Source organism: Aptenodytes patagonicus, chromosome 4 (genome assembly GCF_965638725.1).
Source record: "Aptenodytes patagonicus chromosome 4, bAptPat1.pri.cur, whole genome shotgun sequence".
Classification (NCBI taxonomy): domain Eukaryota; kingdom Metazoa; phylum Chordata; class Aves; order Sphenisciformes; family Spheniscidae; genus Aptenodytes; species Aptenodytes patagonicus.
Genome location: NC_134952.1, coordinates 10,489,331 through 10,506,614, shown reverse-complemented (window position 1 = coordinate 10,506,614; position 17,284 = coordinate 10,489,331). Strand labels below are relative to the sequence as shown.

At 42.0% G+C, this 17,284-nt stretch overlaps 1 protein-coding gene across 3 annotated transcripts in view; it reads right to left on the bottom strand.

The window, feature by feature from the left end:
• The window catches only part of RGS12 (regulator of G protein signaling 12), an 88,202-nt gene extending 78,378 nt beyond the window's left edge, over positions 1-9,824 (bottom strand). Inside the window, exons 1-2 of one of the 3 annotated variants that reach the window (XM_076335853.1) lie at positions 9,749-9,824; positions 1,386-3,332 (exon numbers count right to left, since the gene is read on the bottom strand). In XM_076335853.1, the coding sequence (XP_076191968.1) occupies positions 1,386-3,242 (1,857 nt within the window). In that variant the 5' untranslated portion in view covers positions 3,243-3,332; positions 9,749-9,824. The remainder of the gene's footprint in view (positions 1-1,385; positions 3,333-9,748) is intronic. The other 2 variants (XM_076335852.1, XM_076335851.1) reach the window with 2 other exon arrangements.
• Between the last annotated feature and the right edge of the window lie 7,460 nt (positions 9,825-17,284).

Genomic DNA, 17,284 nt, shown 5'->3' with positions numbered 1-17,284 from the left:
GTCACTTCACCTTAAAAATACACTAGTGTATAACTATTATATATACTAGTTCACTTTTTTTATTTTCAGCACAAAAAGCATACAAAAGAACATATGTGAAAGTTGTTGGCTTCACAGTGCAAGAAAAGCAATAAAAAAATAATTTCTCTTTCCACACCAAAACCAGAATGTTCTGAAGTTCTGCATTCTAATCCCCAAAAAGTCTATGCCTGAGTGTCACACCAACGCAAAAATTTTGTTTATAACGGTGTGAAACAACTAATGAATCTCTACTGTCATCCACTTGAGCAGCAGTTGGATATTTTTAATCAGGTGAAAAAAACATTTTTTTCAAAAACAGATTTGGATAGCATGATGGACACTTGAATCAATCATATAAGCAATACTTCCTCATGGAAGGACAATGCTTCTTGAAGATTAATTTGGAGTATAAGGTTCTGTCTTTGCCTGGAGTCAGCAAATGTTTTAGATACAACTCTGCTACTACCTCTTTTAGTGTAAGACCAATGACCTCCACACTTTAGTAGAATCCAAGTTATCAACAACAGTCTCCCATGAGATTAGTTCCCTCAACAGCAAAATGTGTATGTGACAAAGGGAACAGTATGTAATTATGTTGGATACCCCTCCCACGCTTTTTTTTTTTAATCTTCTCATTTTGGTCTATATAAGCCTAATAGTAGACAAAACAAGTAGATGAAGCAGTAATTTGGAATAAAATTTGAATTACAGCTTACTCCCAGAATGTTAGATTTGTGACCTAATAGTGGACACTATAACCACCACTAACTACTATCCTTTTATGTAGGTTTAATGCTACTTGTATTGAGAGTTTGCTGGAGTGAATTTTTATAATAAAATTGTCTTATTCAGTTGAAGTTAAAAGTGTGTAACACAAGTTTTCAATTAATGATTAGACTACATCTCTATAAAAATAGATATCACTAAAATAATAACATTTGCAAGCCAGCCTTCTATAAAAAAGGAACCAGACTGAAGATCCAGACTGTTTCCATTCTTTTGCTGCTGGAGGTCCGAAGGAATTGAAGTTGCTAGAACGTCATGTCTCCTTTTATTGCAATGCCACTGCAACATTTGGAAACAATGAAGAGACAAGAAGAAATGTGAGAAAGCTCTAACAGACAACACTTCCAGCAAAAGTACAATTCCAGAGCTGCACTCAGTTAAACAGGAATATGCAAAGCCTCTGCAAAGGAGAAGGAACCGTATTATTTTCTTCATCTGAAATTTTGTAAATGATATAATACATGTTTAAATTATAGTATGCAAATATCAAGGTGTAATAATACCATAGGCTGTTGGGTTTGGGTTTGGTTTTTTTTTTGGGGGGGGGGGGTTAGGAACCCATATCAACATATTCTTACCTTTTTATCTTCTTTAGACTTCCTAATACTGTGCGGAGGGCCAAATTTGTTCTGCATGCAAAACATCTTCTTAGACCATTCATTTTTATGAGATTTTAACTGCGGCTGACCAAAGCTGCCATCGACTCTGTATCTGTCAGCTGGAATCTTATTCATTGGCGGGGGAAGAGTTCCACAGTTAACACTTGACCAGCCATCCGTAGAATCAGTGTACGACTCCTGGTCACTAGCATTTCCATGCTGCCATTCTTGTAAAACATGCACAGGCAACCACCTTTGACTGCCTATGCCTGCAGCGTTTTTCTTTGATGGGGGTACTGAATTTCGGGAGGAAACCAGTGGCACTTCAATACGAGCAGAAGGACTTAAGTGTTTGCTAACATTTTGGGACTTATCATTCTGAATTACTTCTAAAGGAATGTTTCCTTCTTGTTCATGACAGAAGCCATTCCAATGGGAAGCAGGCTGATTTTGTCCCCTTCCTACTGGATTGTCCCATATGCTGTTAGGAATGTGTTTACTCGGATTGCTCCCTAAATCAACCACCAGAACTCTATTATTCTTTTCTTCTTGGTTAAAATTTCCAATTCCACTATCACTGTTACTGCTTGTACTATTATTCTGATGAGCATCTGCATCACCATCAAGAAAAGCCCTTGCACGCATTCCCTCAATCAATTCCCCCATATCCCTATACAGGACAGAAATAAACTGAAGAACAGGTAGAGATGATGTTGGAAACTCTAGACAGCCATTTGTGTCTGGGTCTGCTGTACATTCCAGTCCAAAACGTCTTGCTATGCCCTGGTGAATTTTATGATGAAATAATTCAGGATCCACCATAAAAACATGGCAAGATGTCCTCAGAACCCCTTCATCTTCCTGAGCCAAGCTTGCATCATCATTTGTCTGCATTGTAACTAGTCCAAAGAATCTTCTATCATCTGGGCAAACAGCACTGAATGCCAGTTTCTCTGCAGGATATTCTGCCACTACACCTGATTTGTCACTGCAGAGCTGAATACAGTCATGCATTATCTTCATCATCACTAGCGAATGGATTTTTTGTTCTGCCCGCAGACGTCTCATGCATCCACGAATAGCCTGCAAACTCTCATTTTCCAAATTTGAGGTTGTTGAAGGAAGTTCAATTGAGCCTAGGTAACCTACAATCATGGCAACATTTAAAATGCTTGCATCTAATGCAAAGTCTTCTGCGCTCTCCAGTCCAATTCTAAAAACTGAATCATCATTCAGGACTTTGGATATTTCTTCCTTTGACAGTAGGTTTGGATTGCTTACACTTTCATTTCCAGTTTCAAATTTAATAGCAGCAGAATCTGAAAATGATCTTTGTTTTGGTGCAGAATTATCTGAGCTACCAGCACAAAGAGTAGGATTCTCAAAGATCATGTTGAAAATGCCACCAGACTGCATTTCTTCAACAACTTTCTCTGCCCTGTTTATACCCAGAGCTTTAGAGTCAGGTTTGGGTTTCAGCCACCCCTTTCCATCATAAAAACCAACTTCTTCATCACTTGAACATGAATCTATATGACTAATCCCTTCAGCAATGACCATGTGCAGGACTCCAGAACATTTTCCTATAAGTTTCACTACATCTTCATGAGAGGCTTTTTTCACATTGATTTCATTAACTGCAAATATCTGATCTCCTGCTTTAAGCCCAACATAATCTGCAGGGCTTCCTTTCATAACACAACTAAGAACACAAGGAGCTTGTCCAGAAAGGGTAAACCCATAACCTGCTCTTCCTCTAGCAACTTCCACACTTCTTATCCGAGGAGGAGCATGCATGTTGAGTCGACGTTTGACCGTTTCCCCTGGTCTATACATTTTGAGGTTTTTTCCTAAAATAGGAAAACTTTTAATTAGTCCAGGTTTTTTGTCATGTTTCACAGTTTCACTCCTTCATCTGATGAAGCTCTAAAGAAAGAAAGAAAAAAAAAAGACATTTTAATTCTCAATCATATTTCAGGATTTTAGTACCCAGTATTCCCTTTACTGTTCAGAAACATTGCTAGTGAACTCTACCAAAAACGATTGCTAGAGAATTAACACAACACTCAAAACAATTTGAAAAGAACAGATACCACAGTCTTAATTTTACTGATGAGAAAGCAGCAGCAAATGCAAATGAAGTGGCTGTCCAAAATGGCAAAGTAACTGAATGGCAAAGCTAAGAACAGAATCTAAGTCTTCTGATGTACAGCCAGTGCTTTTATACTACAGCATGTTACATCTCCCCGAACTCCACCATGTTACCTACTATTCAGTTAACTTCTGGCTTGCTGCACCATTGCAATACCACCACATTTTACAGCACAGTGAAAATCCTGGATGAAGCTCATCTATCCTTTCCCAGCAACATAAAAATTAGAGCTTAAGCGTATCTACTCAGCTATAGCCCACCACCTTTATACTCAATGTACAGAAACAGGTACCAAATGTATCCATGTAAAACAGCTTAGATAAATTACCCCTAGAGTTGCCTGTATCTCTCCACTGACTGACTGTAAAGGCTGCTTAAATAAGTATCTCAAACTTCAACTTTCTCACATACATTTCAGTTACATACGCAACAACAAATGGACATTCAGTCATGTATTAGACCAAAGGGACCCATAATCAGATTTACTCTGTTACACCAATCAATTAATCTACTTAAAAATAACTTGTCAGAAAGCAAACACTATAAAAAATGCATTTCAGTCAGTCATTCCAACATCCATGTGTTTTAGTTTAGATAAAAAAATTCTGAAAAAAGAAAGAACTCCACATGCTGCCAGTATTAATCTAGTCATGACTTTTCAATTAAAATAAAGCAGCTTTATATGAACAGCAAGAAATAGCATATTTCAGTAGATTTTGGTGTTGACACTGAAGTCTGGATGTCTCATTCTAACTATACTCAGGTAAATTCCATTGTTTTAGAGAGGTTTCCCCCACTAAGCAGGTTCAAATGGATAAAAATGTTTTAACACAAAGAACAGAAATGACAACTTGTTCAACTTTTGAAACTATTCCCTGGTTGCATGATATGAACTCTTACTTCCACAGGTCTGGAGGATGACTGACTGAAATAACTGGAGGACTACAGCTACATAAAATTGCAATAAACTTGGTCTGAGCAAGTGAGAACTAATCTGAAAATAATTACTTCTCTGAGCTGGTCCACAGGCTTATTCATAACTCAGTCACATTGTAACATACTTAAAGAGTATAAGGTACTTGAAAGCAAGTATCGTGTATATGTGGGCAAAATTTAGGCAACATTTTAGATAAAAAGATACACATAAAAAAAATATATACACACACACACACACTTGTTTATTGTATCTAAAGTGTTAAATTAGTGGTCTCCAACCCACTACTTGCATGGAAGAAAAATGACCAAGAAATCCTTCTGACATTGCTCTGAGCTACAGAAATAACAAAAAAACCCACAGTCAAAATGTGATGCAATCTACAGCACACTACTTTCGCAGTATTTCTGCCTGGGATAGAACAAACAGAAGGGCTATGACTCCAAAAGTTCTACCAAAAAAAACCCAACCAAAACAAAAATACAGTTGAGGATCAAAGTCATAACTACTTAACTACATATGAGCTGTTTGATTACCAAATTTAAAAAAAATGCTGTTTCTTGAATATTCTGCTAAATACTCAGCTACAGGATGTGATTCCCTTAGGACCCCTGCAAATCCTAAATAGCACAGCCTTCAAGATACTACAGAAGACATTCACTTGGCTTTACTTTTGGGTTTTAGCTTGTATTTTTTTGAACAAAGGGACATCAGGTTTTTATGTCTTCATGGTGCAGCTGTGACTGTTCAATGTAGTACGGTTTTTGCAAATTGTTTTAATATAGCAATGATCTATCTTCAATAACAACAGTTCCTGTATAATTTGAGAAAATAACTTAGCTTTAAGAAGTAATGAAACTTCACACTTAACCTTTGAATGGAAATCATAATATAAGAAATGCTTTGCAAACATTTAACTAAACTCATACATTGCTGTAAAAGACCTCTGTCAACTTGCATCCAGTCTCATGCCTTAAACATAGACTGACCTTTTCCTTATGAGGCTAAACTTGTGAACCAAGAGATCACTGTGCATTCAGCTATCTCTATTTAGGTCTGGTACTTTCTGAGAATAATCATTAAACGTTTCAAGATACAGTTCTTCAACCAAAAAAAACCAAACCAACAAATGCCCAACAGTAAATAAAAACCTGCTATCTAGCAGCATGAATATATACATGTTTCAATTTGCCTTACAGTGAATATTTCTGTTCTCGATTGTCTGGAGAATAGCCTAATGTGTCCCTTTGGGTACCTTCCAAAATTGTGCTGCTAACTTGGTCAACATAAAGCACTGTAGTATCTGACACCTAAAAGTGTGCTACTAGCTTGCAAGAGAAAAGGAAACAATTAAAAGACTATTAGATTATAAATAATCTGATCAAATATATAATAAAAATCAGTAGTTACAAAAAAATTAAGATTCAATATTGTAATGTTCAAGTGGCTGATAAGAAAAAACAGATTTTTCCAACTATCTTTCTAATCTATAAAAAAGAAATACCCTAAATGCTACTATAAAAAACTATATATATAGTTTTATATATATAGTCATATATATTTATATATACTATATATTAACTATATAAAAATGTAGTTAAGCTGCTCTTGGGAAGAAGCAAACCCCAGCACTGTCTTACCTCATGATTCCACATTTGCTACAAGGGGCTTCCTTTTAACTGTTATTTATCTATTTGCCTTTCTAACCTATGTCCCTTACACATCAAGCATTCATTCCAGATGATAACCACTGATAAGGGAACGCCAGTCCAAAACCTGACCATTATAAAAACAAAACACCAGGCTGCTAATACATTACTTTTCTCCAATGATGAAGTTCTAGAGTGACAACATTAAAGGGCTTTTTGTTATTAATGTGTATATACACTAAAAAAAAAAAAAAAAAACAGAAAAAAAAACCCCAAAGAAAAAACTGTTACATCACTGGAAAAGCCATCTCTTCCCTCCCTCAGTAGCTGAATATTATTGTGCACTTTTTGTGCCAATTACACCCATGATAAATAACAGCTCACTGAATTTATCTAGGAAACTTCAAGACAAAGGACAAATGTAGCTCTTCTGCAAGAATCCTCAGCAATCAAATATGTTTTCCTGCAACAATGGCACGACAGGCAAATGGAAAAATTACTAAAATAGTGTTTCTCGTAACCAGAGAGATTCCAACAGAGATTAGTTGAGTTACAAACTGTTAACAAACTAGTTCAAAACTAAATTATCAAATTATCTAATTGCCTAAGTTTTCTTTTAATTTCTTTGCCGATTTGAAACCTGGAGCTAAAGAGATATGGCACAAAAATGGCACAAACTTCTACCATTTCAAAGTAATTGTATGTCTGAATATCCTTTTCCTGTAATAAATTACAAAATGTGTAGTGCATCCAGTGACACAAAGACATCATTGTAGTTGCACTGATATAAAGCTTTGCATGTGTCGGTATGTTTACTAAAACATGAAATTGTTAGCGAACTACATAACCTGTGATAATTGTCACAAGTAACCAAAGATAAAATTATTTGAGCTGTTGATTTTCAGTACAAATTAAATGCTGAATCTTACTGAGCCTACCAATAATATAGTACTGTAATTACTTCTAATAATTATAGCACTGAATTTTATTAATTTGATAGCATAACTACATTCAGTCATATACAGTAGGTCAGAAAAATGGTTACACCACAATACTACACATGGCCAAGCTTACTTTGACTTTCTGCTATTGCTAAGTATGATAAAGTAAGTCTTAAAGAGAAAAGTCCGTACACTACCAAAACACATTAGTGAATATTAGTCAGGAGGACATGTGCATTTTATAGGAGAAAACAGGCCTATAAAAGCAGAATAATTTGTAACACATAGTAACTAAATCTTAAACAAATAATACAGTTTTGTGACATTTCAATATACTCATTAAAAACACTGAAAATACAGAATTCTTACTATCATTTGAAGAACACTGCAAATACAAAATTACTACTATGATTTCAGAAAGTTCATCAAAATTTGTACCAACACAGCTTAGTAACATGACACAGAACAAATACAGTTTAATAACTACAAAATGTTTCACAGGACATTTCAGACAGAAACACTAACATATACAAATTAAGAGTTCTTCAAGTGTATGAAATAACATAATTTGCCCATATACATCAGCTTTGTCACAGAACTGCAAAACAAAAAGAAACATTTCAGTTTTCTGCCAGCATACATTCTTGTCTACCGTTTCAATCTATTATTTTTGGGGTCTAAAACACCAAAAATACCAGTTACTGTTGAATTGTACTTTATCCCACAAACACTGCATTTCTTTATGTAATGTTTTTACATACCCATGCTAGCTTTTCATGTCATTTTCAAACCCTCTACTACAGAGAAAATAATACTTATTTGCTTACTTTCAAGGGAGAGGGGTGGTTTGTTTCCTGCTTCTGCTCTTGTTAACTCATAGCAACAAAAAGAGCAAACAGAAACAGGAGATGTACTCCTGTTATAGTCTATATTAGACTATAACCTTAACAGTTACAGAGCACAGTGAAGGAGGGAGCATGTGAAGTTTAAGACTACATTACTGACCACCAGTTCATTTTGAAAAGCCTTTGGAAATGAGCTGATACTCAGCTCTACAGTATCCATGTTAATGTGCTTTTTTTTTTTTTTTTGAAAAGCAGAGAACTGGTTGGCTTCATTTTGTTTTTCAATAGTGAGATTCTAAGAGGATAAAGCGTGCAAAGTGGAAGCACACAGAGGAGAGAGACTGTTCCCTCATCCCTCACACACGTCTTGAAGTATTGCAAAAGACTCTTCAGCATGGGTGCCACTCATTAAGGCAGAACTGACTTTCACAAATGATGCCACTACAAAGATCAAATGAAGTTATAAAATTTGAATTCCACTCACTATTCAAATGTGGTACATGCTTATAGACAAGTTACACACAAAATGTAACAGCACAACCTGTAGAAGACAGCTATGGTTTTTTGAGAACTTGGGCGGGACAATATTTTAATTAAAAAAAAAAAAAAAAATCTTATCAGCATTTCACAAATGGCAAAACATACCATTATGTTTCCTGTATAAGCTGCAATTGCTTTGCCAGAAAACAATTAGGTGTACCTAGCATGATCATTCAAAAAATACTGACTTTAATTAGTAACAGGAGGCTAAAAAATAGTTGCTAATAGAAACTCTTCTCACATTAAGGCCAGTGTACAAAGTGTAAAGCACACAATCAGGACATTTGCTGTTTTGTCTGACAAGACTTATGCAACTAAGGACGAAGTTTTCTAAAGCTATTGTATAAACAGTCATGTGTTTACAATTCAGATTAATTTATTTGTTGTACTTAAGAACGTGAAAAGGTTTTGCTGGTAGTTAGGCATTTTATTTCCCCTTCTTTTCTTGCAAATACGTTCCAGAACTGTTGGTACAGCGCGAAAAAGGGCAGCATTTCGGACCGAAGCAGCGACACGCGGATCTGCTCAGGAATAAAAGCGGTCGGGAAAAGGCTTGGGATGGTTTGCACTCACGGCGCTTCCAGGCAAAGGCGAGAGCCAGGAGGGGCACGCCTGACTCCCGGTGCAACGCTGCGGAAAGCCGCTCTAAAAGTTACTCTGCCGGCTTCCTCGGCGGCACAAGCGACCCAGCTGCAGCCCACCTCCCGGGGAGGGCTCCTGCACCTGGAGGGCGCCGGGCACGGCCAGCCGCTGCCCTCAGCAGGGCGCGGGAGCATCCCGCGGGCGCTGGGCGCGGAGAGCGACCCGGCAGGCCGAGGGGCGGCCGGCAGGTCAGCGCCGCCGCTACCCGCCTCGAGCAACGGTCCGCGGGGTTACACATTAACCGCCCCGCGGGGCAGCCGCTTCCCAGGAGGGTGGAGCTGCGGGGAGGGGAAAAGCGGCACCTGAGTCCGCAGGGACGGTTTGAAAAATCAAGCGGTAAAAAGACGGGAGAGCAAGGAGTACCCGCGACGCCTTCCCCCCCCCAGCGCTGCCCGCCGGGGGTCGCGGGCGGCGCCGCAGCCCGAGGGGCGCGCAGAGGGGGCGGCGCGGGCGCTGCCCTCCCCTTCTGCTCCCTCCGCTGCGCTCCCCTCCCCCCCTCGGCTCCCCTCACGCCGCCCATCTGCTGCCCCCCTCCTCCCACCACACCCCGAGCGGGGTCCCGGGCCAGGCGCTCGGCGGCGAAGGGGAGGGGAGAGCCGGGCGGCAGGGGTGGGTGCTCCCCCGCTCAGACCCACTCACCTCCGTCCCCCAGGACTCCGGCTACTCTACTGAGGCACCAGCTCCCCCGGTCACCGAGGAGACGGGCGCCGGGCCCCGCCACACAGCGCTTCGGCCACTGGCTGCAAGGAGCTGTCAGTCACCGCACTCACCCGGCAGGAGTGGCGGTCGGGTTCCCGGACAGAGAAAGGGGAGAGACAATACCCAGCGCCAAAGGACTACAGCTCCCGGCGTGCCCCGCGCGGCCCGCTCCCCACGGCCGCAGGGAGCGGGCCTCTGGCAGGGCACGCCGGGAGTTGTAGTTCTTGCTTCTCCCCAGCCGCCTCGCTAGGGCGCGGTGGGCCGTGGGCGCCCCGCCCCCTCGCCTCCAGCGGGGAGGGGAGTGCGCAGGCGCGGGCTGCCGGCGCCCTTTCGAACGGGGCTTCGCCGGCGCGGGCTGAGGGGGCGCGAGGCAGAAACGGCCCCGCGGCCGAAGCTGGGGTGAGGGGAGGAATTAAATGATCGGTATCGCACAGTAGCGACAACTTGTTCGGTCCTCTCGGAGTCGGGAGAACAAGAGTGGAGCCAGTCCTCGTCTGAGGACGTGAACAAACAGCACTGCGACGTTAGCTGGCAGGGGAGAGACTCGTTAAAATGACCTGCGGCTCTGAAGCGGTGCTGAGGAGAAGGGGCAGGTTGGTCAGGGAGGACAGGGCGGGAGGCCTTCAGAGGTGCATCAAACAGGTATGCCATGCCTTTGAAGCCCAGGAAGAAAGTGAGACAGACCTTACAAGGTAAAGGTAAAGGTAAAAGTGGGAGGGAGCAGGGTGGCACTAGGTTCAACCATTAAGCCACCTGATGAGGGTGAGGAGGTAGGTGAGGCATTTCGTAGTAATTAAGCATCCAAAGGGCAAGAGTATGTGTAAAGGGGAAGTTTTGCCACCCAGATGGAGCGGGGCGCAGGCAACAAGTTCTCAAAATACATTGGGGACAGCTCTTTATTTCAAAAGGGCTATACTAGAAAACCTTCTTTTTAAATAGGAGAAATAGGAAGAGGGGAAGATGGTACACGTAAAAGTGAACATCAGTTAAGAGATTCCCAAGGAATATAAGGTCCAGAACAAGGGAAGAATTAACTAAATGTATTTGACTTTCCTACAGAACCTGAAAAGATTTTGTGATCTTTGCAGAAGATTGTGATCTCTAATTGTGAACAAGGACTGGCAGAAATCCTTTGTACGTAGGGGATTTCTTCATTTCAGTCTATCTATGCACTGGAACCTGAAATGGAACTGAACCTACCAGTCACAAGGTGAAGGAGAATGCTTACCTTTTCTTTAAGTTTTTTTAAATCTCCAGGATATATATCCCACATCTCACTGCTGTTCTAAGGTCTGTAAGAAAATTTTTAAATTTTTAAAACTGTGGCTTGATGGTTTAACTTCAGTAATTGGTTTAATTTTTATCCAGTCTAGAACATTTTTTTCTTAATATCTCCTTCCCTTTTTGAAATGCTTACAGTATACTGGAGTCTTCAGGAAAACCAAAAACACAGGCCAAAAGAAAAAGCTCTTTGGAAAAATAGACGATCCTGCTCCTCCACTCCTACCTCTGCCTTCTCATTCTGCTGGTTTTTTTCCTTTGTCACTCCATCCCAAGGAGATTTCTACCAATGTGAAACATTTCAGATCAAGTTAAATCCCAATTTTGTTATCTGTCTCACCAGATTTTATGGGAAAAGCTTCTGAAGGAGAAAATAACTGAATAAAATAAGCATTATTTCTTTTCCTCATCATCACAGAAGGCATCTTGGCAGATCAGTGTAAAAAATACAGGATGATAGACCTCCTAACTTCTCCAGACATACTGTGTCCTATAAAACTAATTATTGATTCTTTAGGGAGGCTAAAAATTCAAAACATAAAAATGCAAATTGACTGATTGATTTTAAACCTGACATGTGATTGATTCTTTCAGGTGTGGTACAATAATTTCTAAAAATACTCTAGAGAGCTAAATTTGCCCAAACAAGCCATAGTTATTTATCCCTTTGATGGGGAAGATTTCACAGGGACAAGAATTGTGTCCCACAAACAGAAGGTGTTGTTTTGGATTGCCATCCCATAACAGCCCAATTATTTCCAGCTTCCATATGAGGTTGTCAAGACTATATGTCTTTTGCCACTGTTTCTGTTGTCCGTGCTACCTCAACAGATCTAGCATTGACTTGCACTACCTCCTTGCCTACCGAAGGGAAGATTCGTCAACCACGTATTTCAAATAGTCTGACCTTGTAAACAACTGTAACAGAAGAAAATCTCTTTGAAAGTGACGAGTAAAGGGGAATTGTAACTATTCCACAGAGATATCTGCAGGCCTCCCATTGAGCCTTTATGAAGTTAAAAGAAAGACATTATGCTTTATTTCAAAGAGGAGGGATACTAGAAGTGGCATCAGCGTTTACTAACTAAAGTAGTTACTCCATGGCAATGGCAGATAACCTCTTCCACAGATACTGAACCTGTCCTATTTGTGATAGCCAACAGAATTGATCAGACTTTTGTAATAGCACAGGAGAACGTAGTTAGTCTGACTTCACAGACAGCGTCTCTGTAGTAGAGCAGAATTTCCTATGTGAGTATTGCTCAGCAAGGAAGAAGTGAACACCCAGACTGACATGGGAACAGGTGTGCTCACACAGCCTACTTGCAGTCAGAAATATCCCGTCATCATGAATGAATTTAGTGCTTTTCTTCAGCATTTTTGGAAATGGTGATTAAGACTTTATGTTAGAATCTGGAACAAGGTGATTAATGGCCCCTCAAAAATCCACGCAAGGTCTCAGCTGTAACTTTTCTTACTGTTTTCACCACTGTTGGAGACAATAAAGGAAGAAGGGGTGCGAAACAAAGTGATAAGGATTTGTGGCTTTTGGGCTGTAAAAGCTTTGGCTTATAAGCCTAAGTAGCTTAATGTTGGGCGTACAGACATCTCAATCACACCGAGGGTGGCTGTCACAAAACAGCTTGTCAGATTTGATCTGGAGAGGTTTGCAATGCATACTGTAATGAAGTGTGATTATTGCTGTCACAAACACCAGATGAGAAGTCAGAAAATAAACTTAGTCCAGCATCTGATGCAAAGTCTATGGTTTTAATTACCATTGTTTAATTACCTTGGTTAAAGGAATGAAAGTGTTGGTTGCTCTAAAAAGGTTTTATTTTAGACATACAGAAATATCCTCATATAAATGTCAATTTTCTCATTTAATGTTTTCAACATGTTCAAAATAATAAAATTGTATATAATTGTTAGCATTAAATGCGTCTTCAGTATACAAACTTCATTCCAATTTTCCTAGCTTAATTTTGTTCTGAACATCAGAGAAGATTATATATCATACGCATTATAGTTAGCTTGTGTTGGCCAGTTAATATGTCTTTGGGAGCAAAATCCTCATTAGAGAACTTATTCCTTGAATTCCAAAAACTCGTCCTTCAGTTAACCATCAGAGTCCAATCCAAAGGATCAGTGAAGATCATGTTTTCCGCACTGAGGACTGCAAGATGAACACAGCCATCAATATCTACCTTGGTTTACTAGTTAATCTAATCTTTAGAAATACCTTTTCCTTTATTTTAAACAGTCTTCTCCCTAGTGGGAGACACTCTTGGTGGTGGGAGAAGGAAGAAAGTATTTTTATATAAATGCATTTTGGATTGGATGATGGTGTTTCCCACCCTAGCATACCGATGTAAAATAAAAAAATCTTTACGAGGAGCTGTGAGGTAGTAGAACTAAACAGGGATACTGATCTTGTTAAATCTTGACTGGCCAATAGAAGACGTAACCTCTCAAATCCTATTTAGATCTAAAAGGATTGATCTGTATATTTTGTGTATCTACTTGGCTTTGTAATTGTGTCCTTACCTACTATGTTATTTAATTAAACATTAAAATATAGTTAAATAGTTTTTGTGTTCGCTGTGTGCACTTACTCTTAAATATGTGAATGGTACCATTTGCAAAATTGAAGGTTTTACAAGGTAAACCATCTGGAACGTGGTTCTCTGTGTGAAAACAGGCACAGCTACGCTGTGGTCCTGACTGCTCCTTTGGATAGCACTGCAATATAAATACAATTATTTAGTATCTTAAGAAAATTTATTTCCCTACAATAGAATGTGCTATATTTATTTTCCCAAATTCACTAACATAAACCAAATTAAGCATCTTGTATACAAAAATTGAAAACACAAATTGTTGCTCATAGATCTCCATTTTTCTTCCCTTACTTATGACTACATGTGATTAAAGTTGGTGTCATGTTAAACCTCCAATGCTGATGAGCAACCCTAATATATATAACCAAAACATCTACTTCAAGCACACAAGCATACCTAATATACTTCTGCCAAGAACTGGAGACCCAAGAATTGGGTTTGGCCTTACTGGTGTCAGTGGAAGCACAGAAACCTCTACCCCACCATTTCTTGTGGTCAAATAGCGTATACCCTAAATTCCTCAGTTCCTGAGGAATACCTTGCTAAGCCAGAATGATTTTAAATTTTTAATTTCATATTGTGTCATGGATACCTTCTAATATTGTTAAAACACATACAGAAAAAAAGGGGGGGGGGGGGGAAATCATTTTCTAGTGTATTTCATTCTATTTTTTTTTTCTCTGAAGGGATATCTCCGAGACATTACTGAAGGGTGTGTTGGTTTGGGTTTTTTTTTTTTCTTTAAGCCTTAGCGCTTTCATAGAATCATAGAATCATAGAATCATTGAGGTTGGAAAAGACCTCTAAGATCATCGAGTCCAACCGTCAACCCAACACCACCATGCCCACTAAACCATGTCCCTAAGCACCTCATCTACACGTCTTTTAAAGACCTCCAGGGATGGGGACTCCACCACTTCCCTGGGCAGCCTGTTCCAATGTTTCACCACTCTTTCAGTAAAGAAATTTTTCCTTACATCCAATCTAGACCTCCCCTGCTGCAACTTGAGGCCATTTCCTCTCGTCCTATCGCTTGTTACTTCGGAGAAAAGACCAACACCCACCTGGCTACAACCTCCTTTCAGGTAGTTGTAGAGAGCGATGAGGTCTCCCCTCAGCCTCCTCTTCTCCAGGCTAAACAACCCCAGTTCCCTCAGCCGCTCCTCATAAGACTTGTTCTCCAGACCCCTCACCAGCCTCGTTGCCCTTCTCTGGACACGCTCCAGCACCTCAACGTCCTTCTTGTAGTGAGGGGCCCAAAACTGAACACAGTATTCGAGGTGCGGCCTCACCAGTGCCGAGTACAGGGGCACGATCACTTCCCTACTCCTGCTGGCCACACTATTTCTGATACAGGCCAGGATGCCATTGGCCTTCTTGGCCGCCTGGGCACACTGCCGGCTCATGTTCAGCCGGCTGTCGACCAACACCCCCAGGTCCTTTTCCGACAGGCAGCTTTCCAGCCACTCTTCCCCAAGCCTGTAGCGCTGCATGGGGTTGTTGTGGCCAAAGTGCAGGACCCGGCACTTGTCCTTGTTGAACCTCATACAGTTGGCCTGGGCCCATCGATCCAGCCTGTCCAGGTCCCTCTGCAGAGCCTTCCTACCCTCGAGCAGATCAACACTCCCACCCAACTTGGTGTCGTCTGCAAACTTACTGAGGGTGCACTCAATCCCCTCATCCAGATCATCGATAAAGATATTAAACAAGACCGGCCCCAGTACTGAGCCCTGGGGAACACCACTCGTGACCGGCCGCCAACTGGATTGAACTCCATTCACCACAACTCTCTGGGCCCGGCTGTCCAGCCAGTTTTTGACCCAGCACAGAGTCCACCTGTCTAAGCTGTGAGCCGCCAGCTTCTCTAGGAGAATGCTGTGGGAGACGGTGTCAAAGGCCTTACTGAAGTCCAGGTAGACCACATCCACAGCCTTTCCCTCATCCACTAGGCGGGTCACCTGGTCATAGAAGGAGATCAGGTTGGTCAAGCAGGACCTGCCTTTCATGAATCCGTGCTGGCTAGGCCGGATCCCCTGGTTGTCCCGCTCATGCCTTGTGAGCGCCCTCAAGATGAACCGCTCCATAATCTTCCCCGGCACCGAGGTCAGGCTGACAGGCCTGTAGTTCCCCGGATCCTCCTTCCGGCCCTTCTTGTAGATGGGCGTCACATTGGCAAGCCTCCAGTCATCCGGGACCTCCCCCGTTAACCAGGACTGCTGATAAATGATGGAGAGTGGCTTGGCGAGCTCCTCCGCCAGCTCCCTCAGCACTCTCGGGTGGATCCCATCCGGCCCCATAGACTTGTGAGTGTCCAGGTGGCGTAGCAGGTCATTGACTGCTTCCTCTTGGATTATGGGGGGTTCATCCTGCTCGCCGTCCCTGTCTTCCAGCTCGGGGGGCTGAGTACCCTGAGGATAACTGGTCTGCCTGTTAAAGACTGAGGCAAAGAAGGCATTGAGTACCTCAGCCTTTTCCTCATCCTCAGTGACAATGTTCCCCCTTGCATCCAATAAAGGATGGAGATTCTCCTTGGCTCTCTTCTTGTCATTAATATATTTGTAAAAACTTTTTTTGTTGTCTTTAACGACAGCGGCCAGATTGCGTTCTAGCTGGGCTTTTGCCTTTCTCATTTCTTCTCTGCACAACCTAACGAGATCCCTGTACTCTTCTTGAGTCACCTGCCCCTTCTTCCACAAGCGGTAAACTCTCCTTTTTTTCCTGAGTCCCAGCAAGAGCTCCCCGTTCAGCCAGGCCGGTCGTCTTCCCCGCCCGTTCTTCTTACGGCGTACAGGGACAGCCTGCTCCTGCGCCTTTAAGACTTCCTTCTTGAAGATCGTCCAGCCTTCCTGGACCCCTTTGCCCTTCAGGACCGTCTCCCACGGGACTCTCTCAACCAGCGTCCTGAACAGGCCAAAGTCCACCCTCCGGAAGTCCATGGTTGTGGTTTTGCTGGCCCCCCTCCTTACTTCACCAAGAAGCGAGAATTCTATCATTTCATGGTCGCTAAGCCCAAGACGGCCTCCGACCACCACATCTCCCACCAGTCCTTCTCTGTTTGTAAACAGCAGGTCGAGCGAGGCACCTCCCCTACTAGGCTCACTTACCAGCTGTGTCAGGAAGTTGTCTTCCACACACTCCAGGAACCTCCTAGACTGCTTCCTCTCTGCCGTGTTGTATTTCCAGCAGACGTCCGGGAAGTTGAAGTCCCCCACGAGAACAAGGGCTAGCGATTGAGAGACTTCTGCCAGCCGCTTATAGAACGCTTCATCCGCCTCTTCATCCTGGTTGGGTGGTCTATAACAGACTCCCAGCAGGGTATCTGCCTCGTTGGCCTTCCCCCTCATCCTTACCCATAAACACTCAACCGTACCATCATCACAATCGTTGAGCTCTATACAATCAAAACACTCCCTAACATACAGGGCCACCCCACCGCCTCTCCTTCCTCGCCTGTCCCTTCTGAAGCGTCTATAGCCATCCATTGCAGCACTCCAGTCATGAGAGTCACCCCACCATGTTTCTGTGATGGCGACTAAGTCATATCTCTCCCGCTGCACAATGGCTTCCAGCTCCT